This window comes from Thamnophis sirtalis, unplaced genomic scaffold, assembly GCF_051295495.1.
Source record: "Thamnophis sirtalis isolate CommonGarterSnake01/CBP01778 unplaced genomic scaffold, rThaSir2_p1.2 scaffold_2, whole genome shotgun sequence".
NCBI classification, from domain to species: domain Eukaryota; kingdom Metazoa; phylum Chordata; class Lepidosauria; order Squamata; family Natricidae; genus Thamnophis; species Thamnophis sirtalis.
The window spans coordinates 43,241,878-43,267,349 of NW_028261382.1; the positions used below are offsets into that span (position 1 = coordinate 43,241,878).

Here is a 25,472-nt window from a genome sequence, read left to right on the forward strand (position 1 = left end):
ATCAGCTACATCTGTATTTCCCAACCTCTGTAGCTTTAAGAAGCGTGGACTTCAACTCCCAGAATTCCCCAGTCAGTGGGGGCTTTTATGTTCCCTTTTCGTATTGCCACCCGCCATTATTTTGATTCCCGTGGCCTGAATAAGCTCTGATTATGGATCCTTCCTTCCTTCCTTCCTTCCTTCCTTCCTTCCTTCCTTCCTTCCTTCCTTCCTTCCTTCCATCCATCCATTCATCCATCCATCCAACTTCTTCATTTCTTCCCCTTCAGTCCTTGCTTCCCTTTTCCTTCCTTTCTTTCATCCATCCATCCATCCAACTTCTTCATTTCTTCCCCTTCCCTCCTTCCTTCCATTTTCCTTCCATCCATCCATCCATCCATCCATCCAACTTCTTCATTTCTTCCCCTTTCCTCCTTCCTTCCATTTTCCTTCCTTCCTTCCTTCCATCCATCCATCCATCCAACTTCTTCATTTCTTCCCCTTCCCTCCTTCCTTCCATTTTCCTTCCTTCCATCCATCCATCCATCCAACTTCTTCATTTCTTCCCCTTTCTTCCTTCCTTCCATTTTCCTTCCTTCATTCCTTCCATCCATCCATCCATCCATCCATCCATCCAACTTCTTCATTTCTTCCCCTTCCCTCCTTCCTTCCATTTTCCTTCCTTCCTTCCATCCATCCATCCATCCATCCAACTTCTTCATTTCTTCCCCTTTCCTCCTTCCTTCCATTTTCCTTCCTTCCTTCCTTCCTTCCTTCCTTCCATCCATCCATCCATCCATCCATCCATACGACTTCTTCATTTCTTCCCCTTTCCTCCTTCCTTCCATTTTCCTTCCTTCCATCCATCCATCCATCCATCTTCTTCATTTCTTCCCCTTTCCTCCTTCCTTCCATTTTCCTTCCTTCCTTCCATCCATCCATCCATCCATACAACTTCTTCATTTCTTCCCCTTTCCTCCTTCCTTTCATTTTCCTTCCTTCCATCCATCCATCCATCACCTTCATTTTTCCTCTCCTCACCTTGCCCTTCCCTCTTCCTTTCCTTTCTTCTTCTCTATCTTCCTCTCCTAACCTCTCTCCTAGCCTTGCCCTTCCCTCTTTCTTTCCTCTCCTCTATCTTCCTCTCCTCTCCTCCCTCTCCTCTCTTCATCTCGCCTCTCCCTTCCCCTCCAGAATTGTCCCTTTTTGATAGTTTCCCAAAAATACAATTCCGCTTTGTGATGTGTGACTTCCCACAGAACACCAAACCTCGGAGTGCTTAACTGGAATTCATAAATGGGCTTGTAGTTTTCCCTTCCGGGCTGATGCCCGCTTGCAAATCACCGTTTACCAAGTTCGATCACTTCAAATTCAACGACGGGACGTGGTTTGGTGTTTGAAGAGCGAGCTCAACCAGAGGAACTCAGCACTTTTTCCTCCTCTTCCTTCTACAGGACCGACGTCGGTGGGGCTCGATTTCTCACTCCCGGGAGTGGAGAACATGTATGGAATCCCAGAACATGCCGATAACCTCCGCCTGCGAACCACGGAGTAAGTTTGGGTTCTCCGGAAGTTGTATATGTCCCAACACTGGAGGTTTTTAAGAAGAGGCTGGACAGCCGTTTGTCTGAAATGGTGTAGGGTTTCCTGCCTGAGCAGAGGGTTGGACTAGAAGACCTCCAAGGTCCCTTCCAACTCTGCTATTGTATTCCATTCCATACCATGCCAAATTCTATTCTATTCTATTCTGTAGTTTATTTTATTCTATTCTATTTCTATTCCATTCCATACTCTATTCTATTCTGTAGTTTATTCTATTCTATTTCATTCCATTCCATTCCATACTCTATTCTATCCTATCCTATCCTATACCATACCATACCATACCATAGCATACCATACCATACCATACCATACCATACCATACCATACCATATTCTATTTCTATTCTATTCCATTCCATTCCATTCTATTCTGTAGTTTATTCTATTTCTATTCTATTTCATTTCATTCCATACCATACTCTATTCTATCCCATCTCATCCCATATTCTATTTCTATTCTATTCCATTCCATACCATGTTCTATTCTATTCTATTTCTATTCTATTTCTATTCTATTTCTATTCTATTTCTATTCTATTTCTATTCTATTTCTATTCTATTTCTATTCTATTTCTATTCTATTTCTATTCTATTTCTATTCCATATTCTATTCCATATTCTATTCCATATTCTATTCTATTCTGTAGTTTATTCTATTCTATTCCATTCCATACTCTATTCTATCCTATCCTATCCTATCCTATGCTATCCCATACCATACTCTATTCTATTTCTATTCTATTCACTTCCATTCCAAACTCTATTCTATTCTGTAGTTTATTTTATTCTATTCTATTTCTATTCCATTCCATTCCATACCATACTCTATTCTATTTCTATTTTATTCAATTCCATTCCAAATTCTATTACATTCCATACCATATTCTATTCTATTCTCTTTTTATTTCTATTCTCTTTTACTCTCTTTTATTCTATTCATTTCTTTTTCTTTTTCTATTCTATTTCTATTCTACTCTTTCTTTCATTCTCATTCTATTCTTACTCTAGTCTAGTCTAGCCTAAATATAAACCCTTTAGGCAATGTTGTTCCTTGCTCTAACGATCTCATATCTCGGTAGGGGAGGAGATCCATTTCGTCTCTATAACTTGGATGTCTTCCAATACGAACTCTACAACCCGATGGCTCTCTACGGATCGGTCCCGGTGTTGTTAGCTCACAGCGCCCAACGGACCCTCGGCATATTTTGGCTCAACGCAGCCGAGACCTGGGTGGACATCACCTCCAACACAGCTGGCAAGGTAAGTGGTGTGAACTTTGCTGCTGCTTTACACAGGTAGCCCTCGTCCTAAGGACGGCAAGTGAGCCGAAAATGTTTGCAGCTAAGCGAGGCCTTTGTTGAATGAATTTTGTCCCATTTTACGACCTTTCTTAACACCACAGTTTTTTTAAGTTAGCCACATGGTCGTAAAGCGAATCTGACTTTCCCCCTTAACTTTTGCTCGTCAAAAGATGGTTGCAGAAATGGGATCCCATGAATGTGAGTCGCTGTGACCGTCATAAGTGCGAATCGGTCTCCAAGTGTCTGACCATGGGAATGCTGGAATAGTCATAAGGGTGAAAAACGGTCATAAGTCACTTTTTTCAGTGTTTTTGGCACATTAAAATGTCCCTGAACAAATGTTTGTAAGTTGAGGCCTTCCTTTTAGGAGAATTTGTCTAGTTATTTACCTCAGGGGTCTCCAAAGTTGGCAACTTTTAAGACTTGTGGACTTCAACTCCTGGCTAGCTGGCTGGCTGGGGAATTCTGGGAGTTGAAGTCCAAAAGTCTTAAAATTGCCAAGTTTGGAAACCTCTGATTTACAGTAATCTAGCTAGCGGCATTACTTATTTCTTAGTTGACCATAAGGAAGGCTGAGCGCTAAAGAATGGAGGCCTTTGAACTCTGGTGCTGGAGAAGACTCCTGCATTGAGTCCCTTGGACTGCAAGGCCATCCAACCGGTCAGTCCTAGAGGAGATTAAACCCTGACTGCTCTTTAGAAGGCCAGATCCTGAAGAGGAAACTCAAAGACTTTGGCCACCTGATGAGAAGGAAGAAGGACTCCCTGGAGAAGAGCCTCATGCTGGGAACGATGGAGGGCAAAAGAAGAAGAAGGGGACTTCTTCTATCTATCTGTCTGACTGATTGCCTACCTATCTATCAACTTACCTATTTACCTACCTATATAATTATCTATCTATCTATCTATCTATCTATCTATCTATCTATCTATCTATCTATCTATCTATCTATCTATCTATCTATCTATCTATCTATCTATCCTCTATATCTATCTATCTATCTATCTATCTATCTATCTATCTATCTATCTATCTATCTATCTATCTATCTATCTATCTATCTATCTATCTATCTATCTATCTATCTATCTATCTATCTATCTATCTCCTGCGAGTCCCTTGGACTGCAAGGCCATCCAACCAGTCAGTCCTAGAGGAGATCAACCCTGGCTGCTCTTTAGAAGGCGAGATCCTGAAGAGGAAACTCAAAGACTTTGGCCACCCGATGAGAAGAAAGAAAGACTCCCTGGAGAAGAGCCTCATGCTGGGAACGATGGAGGGCAAAAGAAGAAGAAGGGGACGACAGAGAAGGAGGGGGCTGGCTGGAGTCACTGAAGCAGTCGGCCTGAGAATCCAGGGGATGGGAGAGGACAAGAAGGCCTGGAGGAACGTGGCCCATGGGGTCACGATGCGTCGGACAAGACTTCGCAACTAACAACATCAACAACAAGCTGGCTGGGGAATTCTGGGAGTTGAAGTCCAAAAGTCTTTAAATTTCCAAATTTTAAAACCCCTGATTCACAGTAACCTAGCTGGCTGGGGAATTCTGGGAGTGTTTTATTTTCATTCCTATCAAAGAAGCAACAAGTAGTCAAAATTGGCAACTCTATAACTAACCCGGCACCAGTTAACCGCGGTTTTACCCAAGGCAGCGTTCTAGGACCAATGTTCTTTTCTACTTTACATAAACGACCTTTGTGATCACGGTGGAAGAGATCCGGTGGAAGAGATCCACAGCCGCGTCCACTTTGCCGACGATGTAAAACTGTTTTAACACCACAGGGAAATTCTACTACTCTACAAAACAACCCGGATTATGTATCTTGGATGGTCAAACAATTGGCAACCTCAAACCTCTGCTAACAAATGCTCAGTCCTACACATTGGCAGTAAAAAATCAGAACGTCTCAAGATGTAACGAAAGATTAAAAAAAAAAAAATCAGAACATCAAATGCAAACTGGGCAGAAACGATCTAAGAGATGAGCCACCCTCTGCCTGTCAAAAGTTAAAAAAAAAACAAGTCTTAATGTTGCCAATTAACAAACCTCTGATTTACAGTAACCTAGATGGCTGGGGAATTCTGGGAGTTGAAGTCCAGACGTCTCCAAATGGCTAAGGTTGAGAAACGCTTAAATCCATGTGTTCCCTGCCCATTTTTTCTTGCAGACCATGTTCGGGAAGATGCTCGATTATATACAAGGCGGAGGAGAAACGCCCCAGACTGATGTCCGCTGGATGTCGGAGAGCGGGATCATCGACGTCTTCCTTCTGCTGGGACCTTCGCCCACGGATATTTTCAAGCAGTACGCATCCCTCACAGGTGAGCTGGTGGGAATCGGGGCAATTTCGAGCATAAACAAGAAGAAGAAGGGTTAACGCCACTTTATAAGGCCTTGGTAAGGCCACACTTGGGATACTGCACTCAGTTTTGGTCGCCACGATGTAGAAAAGATGTGGAGACTCTAGAAAGAGTGCAGAGAAGAGCAACAAGGATGATTTAGGGGACTGGAGGCTAAGACATATGCTCAGAGCTGCCAGATGAAGGGAAGAGCTAAAGAACGGGGGTCGATTTGGGAGTAAGGTCACAGGTGGACGATGAATGGCCCCTCCCAGAGGAAAGAAAAGAGGAGCAAAAGGGGAGTGGAGTTTGCAGGAGACCATTAGTTCATTTAATTGGTTCGTGACCCTCCAAGACTCCTGGCCAAGTTTTGCAGAGATCGGCCTGGCAGCTCTCCAAGCCTGATAAGGTCTGTGACTGTAAATCCTCCCTCGAAAATCTTTGCTGGAGGTGAAGGAGCAGAATTCACAGTCAATTAATCAAAGGGGATTTTGTCGGGACAAGGAGTTGGCTTCAGGCTCTCGGGAAGCCCCGGTCAGGACAGTAAATCCGGACGGTCGCTAAATGAACCGTTGCAAGTCGAGGGCTTCCTGGACCAGGCGATGCCTTCCCTCCGTATGAACACGGTGGCAGTCCCAGAGACCTTCGGTGTGTTTCCCCTTCCTCAGGCACCCAGGCTCTGCCTCCGCTCTTCGCCCTGTCCTATCACCAGAGTCGCTGGAACTACAACGACGAGGAGGATGTGAACGCTGTGGACAACGGCTTTGACGAGCACGACATCCCCTACGACGTCATCTGGCTGGACATCGAACACACCGATGGCAAGCGCTACTTCACCTGGGACCCCAACAAGTTCGCCAACCCCCGGGAGATGCTTCAGCGGCTGGCAGCCAAGAGGAGGAAGGTAAGAAAGACCGAGCCACCAACCGTCAAATCTTCCTGGGGTGTGGGGAACTTCTGAACCCTCCCACCCCTCCTTGTTGGCCTGCGATTTGGGTGCGAGTAGAAGAGACAGTGGGGGATTTGACTGTGGCGTCCCTAGTACTCTCTGAGCTGGGTGGTTTTCCTGCAGACGTCTCATGACCCAACTAGGTAACATCATCAGTGTTAGGAGGAGGAGGAGGAGGAAGAGAATTGTGGGGTCCTCGGTGCTCTCTGAGCTTGTGGTTTTCTTGCAGAGATTTCACGACCCAACTAAATTACATTTGTAATTTACAAATTGCTAAATTTGGGGTACAAACTTTGGGGTGTATTAGAAGGAGAAGGAAAAGGAGGAGAAGGAAAAGAAGGAGGAGGAAAAGAAGGAGGAGGGGGAGGAGAAGAAGATGACAATTCTGGGGTTCTTAGGTGCTCTCTGAGCTTGGTGGTTTTCTTGCAGACGTTTCTTGACCCAACTAGGTAACATCATCAGTGCTAGAAGGGAGAAGGAGGAAGGGGAGAATTGTTGGGTCCTTGATGCTCTCTGAGCTTGGTGGTTTTCTTGCAGACGTTTCATGACCCAACTAGGGAACAAAATCAGTTCTAGAAGGGAGTAGGATTTGCAAAATAGAGGAGGAAGAAGAGGAGGAGGAGAATTGGGGGGTCCTTGATGCTCTCTGAGCTTGGTGGTTTTCTTGCAGACGTTTCATGACCCAACTAGGTAACATCATCAGTGCTAGATGGGGGGTTGGGAAGAGGAGGAGGAGGGGAAGAAGAATGTCTCGGGGGTCCTTCTTGCTCTCCTAGTCCTCCTCTTCCCATCCTCCTCCTCCACTCCAGAATCCCCTCTCCCTTCTAGCACTGATGATGTTCCCTAGTTGGGCCATGGAACGCCTGCAAGAAAACCACCAAGCTCAGAGAGCACCACGGCCCCCACAATTCTCTTCCTCCTCGCCCCACAATTTGGATAGTCCTGGCATGGCCACCATCTAGAACCTAAACTAAAAAAAAATAAGATTTGGGTGAAGTGGGAGCAGTTATCTATTCATGGGGTACATTCAACTAGAAGGATGTATTAATGCTACCACTTAAGTCCATCACCCCAATCCGTGTTATTCGCCCTCCACCCCAGATGGTGAGCATTGTTGACCCGCACATCAAAGTCGACAGCAGCTACCGAATCCACAATGAAATTCGCTCCCGGGACCTTTACGTCAAGACCAAGGATGGGAATGACTATGAAGGCTGGTGCTGGCCAGGTGAGTAAAAAAACTCTAGGATGAATCCAGGTGTTGAGATTCTGGAAAGAGTGCAGAGAAGAGTTGACAAAGAGGATTAGAAGGCTAAATTATACAAAGAACTGTTGCAGGAATTGAGTCTGTCTAGGTTAATGAATAGGGACGTGGTGGCTCGGGGGCGAAGACGCCGAGCTTGTCGATCTGAAAGGTCGGCAGTTTGGCGGTTCGAATCCCCAGCGCGGCGTAACGGACTGAGCTCCCATGACTTGTCCCAGCTTCTGCCAACTTAACAGTTCGAAAGCAGGTAAAAAATGCAAGTAGAAAAATAGGAGCCACCTTTGGTGGGAAGGGAAGAGCGTTCCGTGCGCCTTTGGCATTGAGTCATAGCAATAGCAATAGCAGTTAGACTTATATACCGCTTTATAGGGCTTTCAGCCCTCTCTAAGCGGTTTACAGAGTCAGCATATCGCCCCCACAGTCTGGGTCCTCATTTCACTCACCTCAGAACGATGGAAGGCTGAGTCAACCTTGAGCCGGTGAGATTTGAACCGCTGAACTGCAGATAACAGTCAGCTGAAGTGGCCTGCAGTACTGCACCCTAACCACTGCGCCACCTCGGCTCTTGCCCAGAAAGTAGTAATATTCATCATTCCATTCTGTCACCGTCAAGTCCTCTCTCTCCGTCTCCTTTTGCTCAGGTTCAGCGGGCTATCCGGATTTCACCAACCCCCAGATGCGTTCCTGGTGGTCCAGCATGTTTCCTTACGACCAATACGAGGTAAGGGGGGTGGGGGTTCCTGGTTTATTCAGATCTCTTCTGATCCAGGGCTTCACTGAATCCCGAAACAGATTCCTTGTCCCGCAAAAAAAACAAAAAAATCCCTTTTTGTTTGGTTAATGTGAATTCCTGGCATTCACATCCAGAAAAAGGCTCGGCAATTCGTCTTTCATGGTTTTAATTGCAACAACAGACCTTATCAGTCTTGGAGAGTTGCCAGGCCAGGAGCTTCTAGTCCCAACCCTGTAAAAGGAAATCTTCACAATAATAAGGGAACTGATGGTCTCCTGCAAACTCCACTCCCCTTCAGCTCCTTTTTTATTCCCTCTGGGAGGGGCCATTCACCGTCCACCTGTGGCTTTACTCCCAAGTCAACCCCTGTTCTTTAGCTGTTTCCTTTGTGTCTGGCAGCTCTGTGTATGCGCACACTGGGAACAGGCTCCAGCTGTTCTTCTGCCTCACTGATGTCTGATTCTCAAAGCAGCTGATAACTGGCATACGGCCCTGGCCCCCTCTCTGCCTCTGACACAGAGGCCTCATCAGAGCCTTCCCCAGACCCCAGGACTGGCCCAGGTTCCTCCCTAACCCTCCTCACTGTCCAAATCTGGCAGGCCACAACAAGACTGTCAGCATTCCAAGTATCATGTAGAATTAAATCAGAGTCCAAGGCAAAACGATCCTTAAAGTTCCAATTTAACAAAAGCTCGCCGACAAAACCACGATGCTAAAACCGCGACGTCATCAACGCGCGGACAACAGCTATTTAAGTTAAGGTTAGGGTTAGGTTTAGAGCGCGCTTCTGTCGGCGCGGTGTTGTCGGCGCTTCAGCGCTCATTCGTCAGCGCGGTTTAGAACTCGCGGTTTTGTCACCGTGGTTTAGTCGGGTGCGCTTCTGTCGGGCGCCCTTTTGTCGGTGAACCATAAAGCAGACATCTTAGCACATCTGTGTTAATCCCAATTCTGGAAATGACATCAGAATCCCACCCAGTTAAAAGTTCATGATCTTGTCCCCACACCCACAAATCATCACATGGTCCAATCTTCTTCTTCCACGCTGGCGTCTCCACCCAGCTGCTCCCGGTCAGGTGTAAAAGTGCAGAGACAAAAGACGACCTTGACTTCTAGTAAAGAATGACAACAATACATTCCACAATCCTACTCCTGTCTATTCCCCCCTCCCATCAACTACTAATGGAACAGCATAATGAAATAAGAGAAAGTGTGGCAGGCCAAGATTCTAAAAGGAATATAATTGCAGGATTGACAAAGACGTTTCTATTGCTCTGCGGCGTCTCCCTGTCACACGCTTCTCCTTTGACCCCAGGGCTCCATGGAGAACCTCTACACCTGGAACGATATGAACGAGCCTTCGGTCTTCAACGGTCCCGAGGTCACCATGCACAAGGACGCCGTCCACCAAGGGGGCTGGGAGCACCGCGATGTCCACAACCTGTACGGCTTCTACGTGGTGAGTGCCCTCCCGTCACCGAGTTTGGCTTTGGGGAGGCGTTAAATGAGGAGGGGCTTGACGGAGGGAAAGAAGACCCCCCTGACCAAGGCAATGAGAAGATGGGCATACCAAGAAGGGTCTCCACATCCAATTCATGAGGCAGAAGAGGGGAATCACCTTCCAGCTTGAAAAATCCAGTTGCCGGATTTTCTCTAGCTCAGTGGTTTCCTACCGTCGACAACTCAAGCACGGGTGGACTTCAACTCCCATAATGCCCCCAGCCAGCACGCTGGCTGGGGGAATTCTGGGAGTTGAAGTCTACACACCTTCAAATTACCCGGGAGTTAATTAACATAGCTGGAGACCTTCTAGTCGAAGACTTAAGTGGTGCCTGGTTTTTTAGTCCCAATCTACCTACTCAGGTTGGGATGTAGTTGTTGGATCCATAGTCTTTTGGGTTTACAGGTAGTCCTGGACTTACGACAGCTCATTTAGCGACCGTTTCAAAGTTACAACGGCCCTGAAAAACGCGACTGAATGACCGTTTTTCACACTTAACGAACTTTCTAGCTTCGGCATAGTCACATGATCTGAATTCAGACACAGGGCAACCGGTTCATACTTACGACGGTCGCTGTGTCTCAAAGATTCCCCTTTTGTCAAGCAAAATCCATGGTGGGGGGCGGGGGGGGGAGTCAGAGTCACAACTACCAGACTGCCAACTTCTCAACTGCAGGGATCCCCTTCACGAACCATGTGTCAAGAGTTCCAAGTATCATGTAGAATTAAATCAGAGTCCAAGGCAAAACGATCCTTAAAGTTCCAATTTAATAAATCAGACGTCTTAGCACATCTGCGTTAATCTCAATTCTAAAAATTATATCAGAATCCCACCCAGTTAAAAGTTCATGATCTTGTCCCCATACCCACAAATTCTTCCACACTGGCGTCTCCTCCCAGCTGCTTCCTGTCAGGTGTAAAAGTGCGGAGACAAAAGATGACCTTGGTCTTCTAATAAAGAATGACAACAATACATTCCACAATCCTACTCCTGTCTATTCCCCCCTCCCATCAACTATACTAAAGAAACAGCATAATGAAATAAGAGAAAGTGTGACAGGCCAAAATTCTAAAAGGAATAATATTGCAGGCCTGGCACCCTGGCAGGAACGGCTGTAAAACGGAGCCAGACTCGCTTAACCAACGTCTGGTTTAACAACAGAGGTTTGGGGCTCCCTTGTGGCTCTGGTGGCTCAGGGGCTAAGACGCTGACCTTGTCGATCAGAACAGTGGGCAGTTCGAATCCCGAGCGCTACATAACGGACTGAGCTCCCAATTACTTGTCCCAGCTTCTGCCAACCTAGCAGTTCGAAAAATACAAGTAGAAAAAATAGGAACCGCCTTTGGTGGGAAGGGAGCAGCGTTCCGTGCGCCTTTGGCGTTGAGTCGTGCCAGCCACATGACCACGGAGACGTCTTCGGACAGCGCTGGCTCTTCAGCTTTGAAACGGAGATGAGCACCGCCCCCTAGAGTCGGGAACGACTAGCACGCATGTGCGAGGAGAACCTTTACCTTTACCTGTGGCCGTAAGCCGAGGACTCCTGTAATTCTTAGGCCGTTGGGTAGGCTTTCGATCCAAGCTTCAACGCCTTGAATAACCATCTCTTCTCCCCTCCTCCTGGCAGCAAATGGCCACTGCAGAGGGACAGGTTCAGCGGTCCGGCGGCCTGGAGCGGCCCTTCGTCTTGACCCGAAGTTTCTTCGCCGGTTCGCAACGTTACGGTTAGTAAAGATGAGCGATGGAGTAGTTGGGTAGGAGAATCTTCCAAGACTGGGAGAGAGAAACTCCTTCCAAAGATTTGGAGGGGGGAACAGATCTTCAAGCCCCCAAGTGTTCTGACTGAAGCTTCCCGAGAGCCTGAAGCAAACTCCTTGTCCCGGCAAAAAACCCTTTTATTGATTGACGGTGAATTCTGCTCATTCATATCCAGCAAAGTCTTTCGAGGGAGGATTTACGGTCACAGACCTTATCTGGCTTGGAGAGCTGCCAGGCCGATCTCTGCAGAACTTGGCCAGGAGTCTCGGAAAGTCACGAACTAATTAAGCAAAATAATAATCTCCTGCAAACTCCACTCCCCTTTCGCTCCTCTTTTACTTCCTCTGGGAGGGGCCATTCACCGTCCACCTGTGGCCTTCCTCCCAAGTCGACCCCTGTTCTTTAGCTCTTCCCTTCCTCTGGCAGCTCTGTGCATGCGCACACTGGGAACAGGCTCCAGCTGTTCTATTTTTTTTTATATATAAAAAAATTATTTTCAAAACAAACATACAAATCCTCCTTCTTTACATACTGTAGAAAGTCTATCAGTTGGTTACAAAAGGCTTTCGTGCCTCTCTTCCACCGTCATCAAATATAATTCACATTAACTCTAATATCTTAACTCAGATATTTATTATATTACCATCATGATACCTCCACTTTTATTTGACGATAATTATTTAAACGTCCTTAATCATAAAATATACCAAGATTTAATACATAACCACATGCTGGCATTTCATTTACTTCTTTATAAAATCCTCCATTAACATTAAATCCTCATATCCTGTTTTAGCTAAACATCCATAATATTGAATACCAACATTTTCTAATCCTCCATGTATATAATTTATTATCATTCACCGCCCGCCTGTGGCTTTACTCCCAAGTCGACCCCTGTTCTTTAGCTCTTCCCTTCGTCTAGCAACTCTGCGCATGCGCACACTGGGAACAGGCTCCAGCTGTTCTTCTGCCTCATTGATGTCTGACTCCGAAGGCAGCTGATAATTGTCAGGTGGCCCTGGCCCCCCATCTACCTCTGACATAGAGCCCTCATCCAAGCCTTCCCCAGACTCCAGGACTGGCCCAGGTTCCTCCCCAACCCTCCTCACTGCCCGAATCAACTGCCAGCTCTACTTGCAGGCCACAAGCTTGTAGGGACGCTAGGAAGTGGCAGAGGCGTTGAGTACATTCTCACATTTTTTTCCTCCGAAACGGCAGTTGTTAGTTGTCGTTAACTGTTTGTGGTTGTCGTCCTTCGCAGGAGCTGTGTGGACCGGGGACAACGCAGCCGAGTGGGACCACCTAAAGATCTCCATCCCCATGTGCCTGAGCCTGGCTTTAGTGGGCATCTCCTTCTGCGGAGGTAAGCAGACTAGCGGCTGTCCTTCACCTACGCCCACTCGTTTAGCGACCATTCGCATTTATAATGGCAAACTTTCCACTGTGCTTAGCCGACGTGGGTGGCTTCTTCAAAAACCCGGAGCCGGAGTTGCTTGTGCGTTGGTACCAGGCCGGAGCCTATCAGCCTTTCTTCCGAGCCCACGCGCACGTGGACACCACGCGCCGCGAGCCCTGGCTTTTCGGCGACGAGAACAAAGCGCTGATCCGGGAGGCCATCCGGGAGCGTTACGCTCTGCTTCCCTTCTGGTATACTCTCTTCTATCAGTCTTACCGGACTGGCCTGCCAGTCATGAGGTGAGTTGAGTTCCATATTTTGCATTGAGCCATTTTAGCTAGGGAATTCTGGGAGTTGAAGTCCACCCATCTTAAAGCATGCAGACTGGGAGATTCTGGGAGTGGAAATCCACCCATCTTAAAGCATGCAGACTGAGGGATTCTGGGAGTGGAAATCCACCCATCTTAAAGCATGCAGACTGGGGGATTCTGGGAGTTGAAGTCCACCCATCTTAAAGCATGATGGCTGGGAGATTCTGGGAGTGGAAGTCCGCCCATCTTAAAGCATGCAGACTGGGGGATTCTGGGAATTGAAGTCCAGCCATCTTAAAGCATGCAGACTGGGGGATTCTGGGAATTGAAGTCCAGCCATCTTAAAGCATGCAGACTGGGGGATTCTGGAAGTCCGCCCATCTTAAACTATGCAGACTGGGGGATTCTGGGAATTGAAGTCTGCCCATCTTAAAGCATGCAGACTGGGGGATTCTGGAAGTCCGCCCATCTTAAACTATGCAGACTGGGGGATTCTGGAAGTGGAAATCTACCCTTCTTAAAGCATGCAGACTGGGGGATTCTGGGAGTTGACATCCACCCAACCTTAAACCGGGCAAGGTTGATAAAAAAATCTTGCTCTAAGTGACGATGTAACGTGAGATATACTGGTCTCTTGTCGTAAATTGTGTTTTCTGAACTCAGAGATGATGACAGACCATCTTTACACAGCCTTAATGATCGTTTAGCATCATTTCTCAGCCTAGCCATGGTGTTGTGTGACGTTTTCTTATTTCGATTATGTTAATTCTTGCTTTTTGCCCTCTTGACAGACCACTCTGGGTCGAATATCCCCAGGACCCTGTTTTGTACCCCATTGATGATGAGTATCTGCTTGGTGAGTTTTTCCTGTGTGTGTGTGTGTGTGAGAGAGAGAGAGAGAGAGAGGGAGAGAGAGAGAGAGAGATATGAGAGATGAGAGAGAAAGAGAGGGGGAGGGAGGGAGGGGGAGAGAGAGAAACAATGAGAGATAGAAAGAGAGAAAGAAAGAAAGAAAGAGATAGAAAGAGAGAGATGAGAGAGAAAGAGAGAGAGATGAGAGAAAGAGAGAGGGGGAGGAGGGAGGGAGAGAGAGAAAGAATGAGAGAAGAGAAAGAAAGAAAAAGAGAGAAAGAAAGTGAGAGAGATGAGAGAAAGAAAGAGAAAGAGAGAGGGGGAGGAGGGAGGGAGAGAGAAAGAATGAGAGAAAGAGAAAGGAAGAAAGAGAGGAAAGAAAGCGAGAGAGATGAGAGAAAGAAAGAGAAAAAGAGAGAGATGAGAGAAAGAGAGGGAGAGAGAGAAAGAATGAGAGATAGAAAGAAAGAGAGATGAGAGAGAAAGAAAGATGAGAGAGAGGGGGAGGGAGGGAGAGAAAGAATGAGAGATAGAGAGAGAAAGAAAGATAGAAAGAGAGAGATGAGAGATGAGAGGGGGAAGGAGGGAGAGAGAGAAAGGAGAGATAGAAAGAGAGAGAAAGAAAGAGATAGAAAGAGAGTGATGAGAGAAAGAGAGAGGGAGGAGGGAGGGAGAGAGAGAAAGAATGAGAGAAAGAGAAAGAAAGAAAAGGAGAAAAAAAGCGAGAGAGATGAGAGAAAGAAAGAGAGAGAGATGAGAGAAAGAGAGGGATGGAGACAGAGAAAGAATGAGAGATAGAAAGAAAGAGAGATGAGAGAGAAAGAGAAAGATGAGAGAGAGGGGGGGAGGGAGAGAAAAAGAATGAGATATAGAGAGAGAAAGAAAGAAAGAGAAAGAGATAGAAAGAGAGAGAGATGAGAGAAAGAAAGAGGGGGAGGAGGGAGAGAGAAAGAATGAGAGAGAGAGAAAGAAAAAGAGAGAGAAAAAAGAAAGAAAGAGAGATGAGAGAAAGAGAGAGGGAGGGAGAGAGAAAGAAAGAAAAAAGATGAGCGAAGGAAAGAGAAAGTGAGAGACATGAGAGAAAGAGGGAGGGAGGGAGAGAGAGAGAGAGAGAGAACCAGGAAGGGCAAAGATGAAATTCTACTTCCTGACCCCATTTGGAGCTTCCCACAGTCACATGACCACGATTCTCGTTCTTTTTGTAACCGGAAAGAAACATTTACGATTTCCAGCAAAAAGAAACCCAACCACCACCACCTGTTGGCCATCATGGATTTATTGAACAACTATGATGTTTGTTTTCATGTCTGTCACGAAAAAAAGTTCGTAACATCGAGCAGGGTCCCATGCTGACCAACTTAATGACCGCCACAACTCGAGAACCGTAATTCTGTCCCCAATCACGGTCCTAAGTCGAGGACTGACTGGAAATAATGACAAGAAGCAATTTGGTTCCTCCTTCGAGGAAGAGAAGGGATGACGATGCTAGAATATGAACAGTTTTTGAAATGCGGTAAGCAATTTGTTCAAGTTTCTAGATCTCATTGACTACCTTTCTTACAGGCGATGCACTGTTGGTTCATCCAGTAACTGCACAAGGAGCTCGCGGTGTACAGGTGTATTTACCTGGCAAAGGGGAAGTAAGTATGATTGTTGACTTTGGATTGAGCGATTAACTTATTAGATGGTTATCCATTCATTATTTTTTAAGTAACTCAAATCAGTGAACATGCCTAAGGCTCCTCCTTTCTCCTCCTGTTTTCCCCACAACAACAACGACCCTGTGAGGTAGACTGGGCTGAGGGAGTGACCAAAGCCATCCAGTTGGCTTTCGTGCCTAAGGTGGGGCTAGAATTCACTGCCTCCTAGTGATTGGCCCAAAGTCACCCAACAGTTTTCCGGCCTAAGGTGGGACTAGAACTCACCATCTCCTGGCAATTGGCTCAAAGTCACCCAGTTGCCTTTCATACCTAAGTCAGGACTAGAACTCACTTTCTCCTGGTAGCAATAGCAATAGCAGTTCGACTTATATACCGCTTCATAGGGCTTTCAGACCTCTCTAAGCGGTTTACAGAGTCAGCATATCGCCCCCAACAACAATCCGGGTCCTCATTTTACCCACCTCGGAAGGATGGAAGGCTGAGTCAACCTTGAGCCGGTGAGATTTGAACAGCCGAACTGCAGAACTGCAGTCAGCTGAAGTAGCCTGCAGTGCTGCATTTAACCACTGCGCCACCTCGGCTCTATATGGTGATGTCTATGGTGATTGGCTCAAAAGCACCCAGCCGTTTTCATGCCTAAGACGGGACTAGAACTCACTTGCTCCTGATAATTGGCCCAAAAGCACCCAGCCGTTTTCATGCCTAAGATGGGACTAGATCTCACTTGCTCCTGATAATTGGCCCAAAAGCACTCAGCAATTTTCATGATTAAGATGGGACTATAACTCACCATCTCCTGGTGATTGGCCCAGCCGTTTTCATGCCTAAGATGGGACTAGAACTCACTTGCTCCTGATAATTGGCCCAAAAGCACTCAGCCATCTTCATGATTAAGATGGGACTAGAACTCACCACCTCCTGGTGATTAGCTCAAAGTCACCTAGCTGTTTTCCTGCTTGAGGCATAACTAGAACACACTGTCGCCTGGTGATTGGCCGAGAATCACCCAGCTGGCTTTCATATCTAAGGCAGAACTAGAATTCACTGTCTCCTGGTGCCTGAATCCTTAGATCAAACTCTTTTATATCAATAATTACCACAATAAATCGGAGAACCCCGTTTTCAGCTTCAGATCACCACCTTGCTAATAAATCCTGACTGGAACTCATTTTCTCCTGATGATTGGCCCCCAAACACCCAGCTGTTTCCATGCCTAAAACGAGACTAGAACTCACCAACTCCTAGTTCATACGCCAGCACTTTAATCACTACACCAGAATTGCTCTCTCTCTCTCTCTCTCTCCTGCTGTTACATTTGTCTGGGGAAAAAGAATTCCCTTCAAAAGAAAAGTATTATATGCATATCTCTATTGTGAAGAAAGGGATGCTGTGGCTCAGTGGCTAAGATGCTGAGCTTGTCGATCCGAAAGATCGGCGGTTCGAATCCCTAGCGCCGCGTAACAGAGTGAGCTCCCGTGACTCGTCCCAGCTTCTGCCAACCTAGCAGTTCGAAAGCAGGTTAAAAATGCAAGTAGAAAAATTGGAACCACTTTGGTGGGAAGAGAACAGCATTCCGTGTGCCTTTGGCGTTGAATCATGCCGGCCACATGACCACGGAGACGTCTTCGGACAGCGCTGGCTCTTGGGCTTTGAAACGGAGATGAGTACCGCCCCCTAGAGTCGGGAACGACTAGCACGCATGTGCGAGGGGAACCTTTATTTTTTACCTTTTTTTTTTGCGTTTATTTTTATTTTTAAACATTAAAAAAATTCTCATCCATCACATACAGCATGTCATTTGGTTACAAGTATTTTTGCATCCATATTCTCAATTGCATATACAATCACAGATTTTCCGTCTAATATAACTAGATGCCTCCCTTTCATTTTACAACGTATATTCAATTATGATTAATAGGTTTAGGTTTATTAGATTTATATAATATTTCTTTCTTTTCAATAAGCCTAAATTCCCTTACATTCTTGATTGTCTGTTTAATAACAATGTACCTTTATATAATCACTTATCCCATTCTGAATATTTTTACAGTATAAAAGAATTTACCAACTGTTTATATTTATATATCACTCTTTTCAATTCTGTATAATCCCACCAATCATCCATCGATTTCCAGATTCAGGTAAAAGGTACATTTTTTACCTTTTTTGAGAAGAACTTTCCTCCAAAAGGAAGTTTAGAGCAATTGCATCATCTCGGAATAAACCGTTTTTTTTTAGCCCCTAAGCACAAAACGTTACAAACCACAAGTTTATCTTATGAAAACAAGCTGTCGGAAGAGAAGAGTTTTGTCACGTCTCCAGAATTGTCCTTTTTGGCCTCTTCAAAGGAAGCACAGTTTTACAAACGCCTGTGGCTTGGCCCGGTTTCAAAGAAGACAAAAAGTCCTGTCCAAGTTTTGTTTTTGATTTTTTTTTCCCCCTCTCCGTCGATCCCTTTGCTCACCAAATCCTCTCAAACAATTTTTCCCTTGGCAGGTTTGGTACGATGTCCACACTCACCAGAAACTCCACGCCCCACAGACGTTTTATTTGCCGGTCACCATGAGCAGTGTAAGTCTGTGGTTTTTTTTTGGGGGGGGGGGGTTGTTTGTCAAATGAGGCCCGGCTGCCTCGTAAAGAGCCGAAGGGCGGGTTGTGGTTTCCTCAAAGCCCCCAATGCAGAGCTCTGTAAGGGCTCCTCTCCTAACTTCAGAAAGTGAAGACTCTTGAAACCGAGGATTTACAATACAATACAATACAGTAGCAGAGTTGGAAGGGACCTCGGAGGTCTTCTAGTCCAGCCCCCTGCCTAGGCAGGAAACTCAATTCCATTTGAGACAAATGGTGGTCCTATCTTTTTTTTAAAAGCCTCCAGTGATGGGGAAGGAGGGAGGGAGGGAGGGAAGGAAGGAAGGAAGGAAAGAAGGAAGGAAGGAAAACAGAATAAAAGCATTGGAAGGGACCTTGGAGGTCCTCTAGTCCAACCCCCTGCCTAGGCAAGAAACCCTATACCGTTTCAGACAAATGGCTATCCAGCATCTTCTTCCATCAAGACTCCCAGTGTTGGGGCATTCACAACTTCTGGAGGCAACTTCTGTTCCACTGATTGATTGTTCTAACCGTCAGGAAATTTCTCCTCAGTTCTAAGTTGCTTCTCTCCTTGATTAGTTTCCACCCATTGCTTCTTGTTCTACCCTCGGGTGCCTTGAAGAATAGTTTGAACTCTAACCTTTTATTCTTTCCCCAAGATTCCCGTCTACCAGCGTGGGGGCAGCATCGTGGCTCGGAAGGAGCGGGTTCGGCGTTCTTCGGACTGCATGCAGAACGATCCATACACGCTTTACGTGGCATTGGGGCCTCAGGTGAGGTTGGGATGAGGGGATGGACAGGTTTGGAGGGCTGCATTATGACGATGGGTTGTGATAACACGACCCCACCAAAGACCTGGCCAGGCCCTAGCAGGGATTCAGTCCAATTCACGAGAATAGAATATAGAATATGCTATGTAGAAAATAGAATAGAAATGCAATGAATTGCAGGAATAGAATAAGGATAGGAATAGGAATTGGAAATAGAATAGGAATAGAAAATAGAATAGGAATAGAAAATAGAATAGGAATAGAAAATAGAATAGGAATAAGAACAAGAATAGGAATAGAAAATAGAATAGGAATAAGAACAAGAATAGGAATAGAAAATAGAATATAGGGATATAGGAATATGAAATTAGAATAAAATAGAATATAGAATATGGTATGTAGAAAATAGAATAGAAATGCAATGAATTGCAGGAATAGAATAAGGATAGGATAGGAATAGGAATTGGAAACAGAATAGGAATTGGAAATAGAATAGGAATAAGAATAGAATAGAATATAGGAATATAGGAATATGAAATTAGAATGGAATGGAATAGAATAAGGATAGAATAGGAATTGGAATAGGAATTGGAAATAGAATAGGAATAGAAGATAGAATAGGAATAAGAATAGGAATAGAATAGAATATAGCAATATGAAATTGGAATGGAATGGAATAAGGATAGAATAGGAATTGGAATTGGAAATAGAATATAGGAATAGGAAATTAGAATGGAATGGAATAGAATAAGGATAGGATAGGATAGGAATAGAATATAGAATAGAATATAGAATAGAAAATAGAATAGGAATAGAAAATAGAATAGGAAAATAAATTGAATAGAACAACAGAACAGAACAACTTCATTGTCACTGGCCTATCCCGAGTCTAATCATTTGGGTTTCTACTTTTCTCAACCTCTCCAGGGAACCGCCCAAGGGGAACTTTTCATTGACGACGGGCACACGTATAATTTTGAGACAAAAAGACAATACCTACACCGCCTCTTCCATTTCTCTGGCAACATGCTGACGGCCAGGTACCCAGTCTACGAGTTCTTTTTTTCCCCCTCTCTCCTTTTCTCCCTCACCTTAATTATCCAGCACCCGCCTTTTCTTCCGGCTGAATTCCCCCAATTTCATTTCAGCTCAGCAGATCCGAAGGGCAGCTTTGAAACTCCGGCCTGGATCGAACGGGTGGTGATCCTCGGAGCGGGCAAGCCGGGGGGCATCTTCCTCAAACAACAGGGTGAGTTGTTGGTGGGACGACCAAAGCTTGCACCATCTTCCCTATTTCCTTTTGGGTGGAAATAGCAAATGATTTCCTTTCCCTGGATAAAAGCCAATCAAGCTGGAGAATCAATCTAGAACTAAGGAGGAATTTCCTGACAGTGGGGGACAATGAAACCAGTGGAACTGCTTGCCACTAGAAGTTGTGGGTGCTCCAACACTGGAGGCTTTTAAGAAGGGACTGGACAATGAGCTTTGAAGTCAGTTGGCTTTGGGGCAGTTTCACATGTTGCAAACCTTGTTTGATTAGGGTTGTTTGTGTGTGTGTGTGTATCATTTTGTGACCTTAGAAATCAGGAACCAGGTTTAGCCAGTTGGGTGAACCTACCTGTGAAATCCTGGAGATTGTGGGACATAGGTAGGTGTTGTGACTCAGCAGACGTTTGCTGTGAGCTGAGTCGGGATGCAGGAATATTGCTCCAGCTGTTGCTCATTAGTGTCGTCTTCTGGAGATAAAAGGACTGATGGTGCCACGCCCTGGTTGCAGAAGTCAACGTTCATTCGTGGTTCGTCGTTCATCGGTCGTGGTTTGTTTGTGAGAGGCACTTGGATAAGTGATTTGCTTTCTGTAACCCTGATTCAAAGAGACACTTGGAGAAGTGATTTGCTGTAAGAGCTCTTTGTTTTTGCATTCTGCTGCGTAACCTTTTTGCCAGAGACTTTATTTATGTTTATTTTGGGCTCCCAGCCAGCGTGAGCCAGGACTGATAAAGTTATTTCCTTTTAAGTCTGTCTGACTGTCGTCTGTGAACGAGCGAAGAAGGGGGGCCAGAACAGGTAGGTCTAGAGACCTACAAAGAGAAAGACCAGATAGCAATCTTCCAATATTTGAGGGGCTGCCCCAAAGAAAATGGGGGTTCCACCTCTTCTCCAAAGCACCAGGGGAAAAAGCAATGGAGGGAAATGTATCAGTGAGAGAAGCAATCTGGAATTAAGGAGGGATTTCTTGACAGAACAATTAAACAGCAGAACAGTTTTCCACTGTCCAACACTGAAGGTTTTCAAGAAGAGATGTAGAAAAGATGTGGAGACTCTAGAAAGAGTGCAGAGAAGAGCAACAAAGAGGATTAGGGGACTGGAGGCTAAAACATATGAAGAACGGTTGCAGGAACTGGGGATGTCTAGTTTAATGAAAAGAAGGACTAGGAGAGACATGATAGCAGTGTTCCAATATCTCAGGGGCTGCCCCAAAGAAGAGGGAGTCAAGCTATTCTCCAAAGCACCTGAGGGTAGAGGACAAGAAGCAATGGGTGGAAACTAATCAAGGAGAGAAGCAACTTAGAACTAAGGAGAAATTTCCTGACAGTTAGAACGATTAATCAGTGGAACAGAAGTTGCCTCCAGAAGTTGTGAATGCTCCAACACTGGAAGGTTTTAAGAAGATGTTGGATAACCATTTGTCTGAAGTGGTGTAGGATTTCCTGCCTAAGCAGGGGGTTGGACTAGAAGACCTCCAAGATCCAATTCTGTTTTCTATTCTATTCCATTCTATTCTATATTTTACTCCTATTCTATTTTCTATTCTATTGTATATTCTATTCTATATTTTACTCCTATTCTATTTTCTATTCTATTCTATTGTATATTCTATTCTATATTTTACTCATTCTATTTTCTATTCTATTCTATTGTATATTCTATTCTATATTTTACTCTATTCTATTCTGTTCTATATTCTATTCTATATTTTGGGCAACCATTTGTCTGAAGTGGTGTAGGCTTTCTTGCCTAAGCAGAGGGATGCACTAAAAGACCTCCAAGGTCCCTTCCAACTCTGTTAGTCTATAATCTTCTAGATTGGACAACCGTTTTTCTGGAATGGTACTATAGGGTCTCCTGCTTGAGCAGAGGGTTAGACTAGAAGACCTCCAAGGTCCCTTCCAACTCTTATTCTCTCTCTCTCTTCTCCCCCTCCCCCCCTTCCCACCTCTAACTATCCAGGAGCTGGCGAGACCCGCCTGGATTTCACCCACGAAGCCGAGACCTCCGTTCTAACCATCCGCAAGCCCGCCGTGAACGTCGGAGAAGACTGGAGCATCTCGCTACGATAATGGCACGAGGCGGGAGGGGGGACGGGGGAGACACAAGAATTGGCTGGGCAGAGGGGCAGGGAGATTTTGGGGGGGTGGTTGGGGCGGGGTTTGAGGAGCTCTAGGTCAGGATCCTATCCTCCCGCCACCCATCCATTGGGTAGATCGATTGAGAAGCTGCCCACTGCCACTATCTGATGTCCAGTGTCCCAGTTTAGAAGGCGTTAAATGGAAGAGGGCTATCGTTTCCTTCCCTTTCCTCCCCCTGGCTTTTTTATCCTTCTCTTCCTCCCTCTTTACTTCCTTCTCCTCCAGTCCCTCCCCTGTCTGTGTTTTTCCTTCCCCCTTTCTTCTCTCTCTCCTTTTCCTTTCTTCATCCCTTCTTTTTTCCTTCTCTTCTTCCCTCCCTTTCATTCCTATGTCTCCACTTCCCCATTTTTTCTTTCCTCCTCTTCCTCTCCTCTTCCTTTGTTCGTCCCTCCTCCCTCTTTTCTTTTTCCCTTCTCTTCTTTCTTCCCTTTCTTTCCTATCTCCCCACTCCGGTCTTTTTCCTTCCTCTCTTCTTTCTATGTTCCTCCCTCCATCTCTCTTTCCCTCCTTCCTATTTCTTCTTCCTTCTCTTCTTCCCTGCCTCTCTTTCCTTCCTTCGTCTCCCCGCTCCCGTCTCCCTCCTTCCTACCTCTCTCCCCTTCCTTCTTTCTCTCCTTCCTCCCCCCCCCGCCCCGTCTCTGTATCCCTCCCTCCCTCCTTTCTTCCCTCCCTCCAACTTTTAGCAATATTTGCTGTAAAACGAGGATTGCAACCCATTTTTTCCCCCTCTTCGGGGACTGGAAGGCCAAGACAAGGAGACACACACACCCTTCCCTCTCTCTCTCTCCCAATCAATTTTTTTCTGGAAAATGCAAACCTGGATTGTTGCCTTTTTCCAAAGTTGGTGGGCCTAGCACTCTTTCTTTGCACCGTCTTTTTTTCCCCCTTTCATCTCTGCCCCACATGTTCTGGCTGAAGATTTGAAATCAACCCATTGGGAGCGGGGTGGGGTGGGGTGGGGAACAAAACAGAAAATCCAATTGGACGGTTTGGCGAGGACTGCCTTTCCCCTTTTCTTTGCCAACCGGAGAATGTAGTGCAACAATTCCCCACCACCACCACCATCCCGTTGCAGTTTGCAAGACGTTGTGTGTGTGTGTGTGTGTGTAGCCAGACCACAAAAACCTCACTCTTAATCCCTGGCCCCTCCCAGGAGGCTCCTCCTGGTAAATCATTACGTTTTTGTCTTTTTTTCTTCCCAGACTTGAGGGTGGGGTGGGGGGAGAATATTCTGTTTCCAAGGAAAAGGAGTGACCAAGGTGTCAGTGAATCACTGTCACTGTTAAAGGCGGTTTTTATTTTGGGTGGGGAAGGCCGGAAAAAAAAACAGATCATGTAAAGATAAAAGATGGAATGTTGCTGTGGTTAGTCACCAGACTTAGGCTTGTGAGGAAGTGGCAAATGACTATCCTCCACGGGGACCAAGGGAAAAAAAACAGGGCAGGGGGGATCGCATGGGGGGGGCATGAGCTGCTAGAAAAGCACCCCCCCTTCCTTGCAGGAAAGAGAGAATTAGGGGTGCATCTGCCTGCGGGAAGGGCTGGATTTATTTCTTTTATACTTTTAGCCGCTCTGCCTCCTTCCTCCCATTCCTTCCCTGGAGCTTCTCTCCTGCCTACAAGCCAGAAGCTTTTGTTATGTGGTTTTTGTTTTTGTTTTAATTATTATTATTATCCGTAAGTGTCTGTGGATTAACATTCCCGATTCTGGCTGGTTTCTTCCTGAATACGTGTTCGCCAGGCGGAAAAAGAAAAAAAAAAAGACACAGAGCTGGGCTTTTAGTTAATAAAAATAAAAATCAATTCCTTAACACACACAAACACATACCCAAACACACACACACAAACAGACGCACACCGAAATCTTTTCTATCCCTTCCTGACTGCCACGACATCCGCAGGTAAAAAGCTTTTACTGACTTGAGTGTTTTGATAAAAAGATGGAGAATTAAAAATAAAAATGCCGTAAAGTCTCGCCGTTGTGATTTGAATTAACTTTTTTTTTAAAGTAATCTTTATTAGTTATACATTTTTTTAAGAGTAAAACATACAGATACAAATACAATTTTAAACATACAACTCCCCCCCCCCCCCCGCGGTGACAGTCATTCACAGCCCAACTTTTTTCTTTCCTTCCTCATTGTTAGGTCTCTAAGCCACATCTTCTCATTACAAAATTCAGGGATCTATTACAATACCCATGTTCACTTTTAACTTTCCCCATTTTAAGTCCCTGCTGTTCTCCTTGTCGCCCACATATACCACAAGTTCCAGCTAAGGTAATGTTCTGTTTCTCCTTTGTCCCTCAGCCAACCCGTCATTCTGTCCATTTCTGCACATTCATAGATCTTTTTAATTATAGCATCTTCCGACGGTATGGTAGTGGATTTCCAAAATTGTGCATAAGTTATTCTTGCGGCCACAATTATATGTAGGCTCAAATGCCATATTGAACTGCTTATGTTTTCTGGTTTAATGCTTAGTAGAAGGTTCTCGGGTCTCCATTCCATGTTTGCCCCGGTAACCTCTTTTAGCCATTTTTTAATCCTTTTCCAGTACTTCGTGGCCTCAGTACAGGACCACCAAATATGGTAGAATGTGCTATCCTTTCTTCCACATTTCCAACACAGTGGAGATAACCCAGGGTGATTTGAATTAACTTTGAGGGGGTAGTTTTTGCGCTAAAGGTCAAACGCTTCTTTTTCTAACAAAATACCTGCTTGAAGGCTCTTGGTCAGAAATTAGCAGATTTGATTCAGAAAGGAAGGTGTTTTTTTTTTTTTCTTCCAGGACTTTTCGCTTCTCATCCCAGAAGCTTCTCTCGCTCTGATTTGGATGGTGGGGAATGGAAGGATTTCTACTCCTTACAGACAGCTGGTCATTTGCTTCCTTTTAGAGGGTCGTTGAGGCCACTTGGAGGTTTATTTGTGTCTTCAGGGCCACCTGAGTGGTGCAAATCATTCCTGTAATCTGCAATTCTTCCTCTGGAAAACCATTCTACTCAGGTGATCCTGAAGATAAACCTCCAAGTGGCCTCAATGACCCTCTAAAAGGACG

At 45.4% G+C, this 25,472-nt stretch overlaps 1 protein-coding gene across 3 annotated transcripts in view; it reads left to right on the plus strand.

Annotated features, from left to right (window-relative positions):
• The window catches only part of LOC106542756 (neutral alpha-glucosidase AB), a 42,948-nt gene extending 18,558 nt beyond the window's left edge, over positions 1–24,390 (plus strand). For all 3 annotated transcript variants that reach the window (XM_087705193.1, XM_087705190.1, XM_087705192.1), the window contains 17 exons: positions 1,434–1,530; positions 2,663–2,843; positions 5,053–5,206; positions 5,893–6,128; positions 7,275–7,401; positions 8,079–8,158; positions 9,483–9,626; positions 11,294–11,390; positions 12,689–12,790; positions 12,879–13,122; positions 13,926–13,990; positions 15,550–15,626; positions 18,144–18,218; positions 18,896–19,009; positions 19,934–20,046; positions 20,155–20,255; positions 22,238–24,390. In XM_087705193.1, the coding sequence (XP_087561319.1) occupies positions 1,434–1,530; positions 2,663–2,843; positions 5,053–5,206; positions 5,893–6,128; positions 7,275–7,401; positions 8,079–8,158; positions 9,483–9,626; positions 11,294–11,390; positions 12,689–12,790; positions 12,879–13,122; positions 13,926–13,990; positions 15,550–15,626; positions 18,144–18,218; positions 18,896–19,009; positions 19,934–20,046; positions 20,155–20,255; positions 22,238–22,347 (2,117 nt within the window). In that variant the 3' untranslated portion in view covers positions 22,348–24,390. The remainder of the gene's footprint in view (positions 1–1,433; positions 1,531–2,662; positions 2,844–5,052; positions 5,207–5,892; positions 6,129–7,274; positions 7,402–8,078; positions 8,159–9,482; positions 9,627–11,293; positions 11,391–12,688; positions 12,791–12,878; positions 13,123–13,925; positions 13,991–15,549; positions 15,627–18,143; positions 18,219–18,895; positions 19,010–19,933; positions 20,047–20,154; positions 20,256–22,237) is intronic.
• Positions 24,391–25,472: the final 1,082 nt, after the last annotated feature.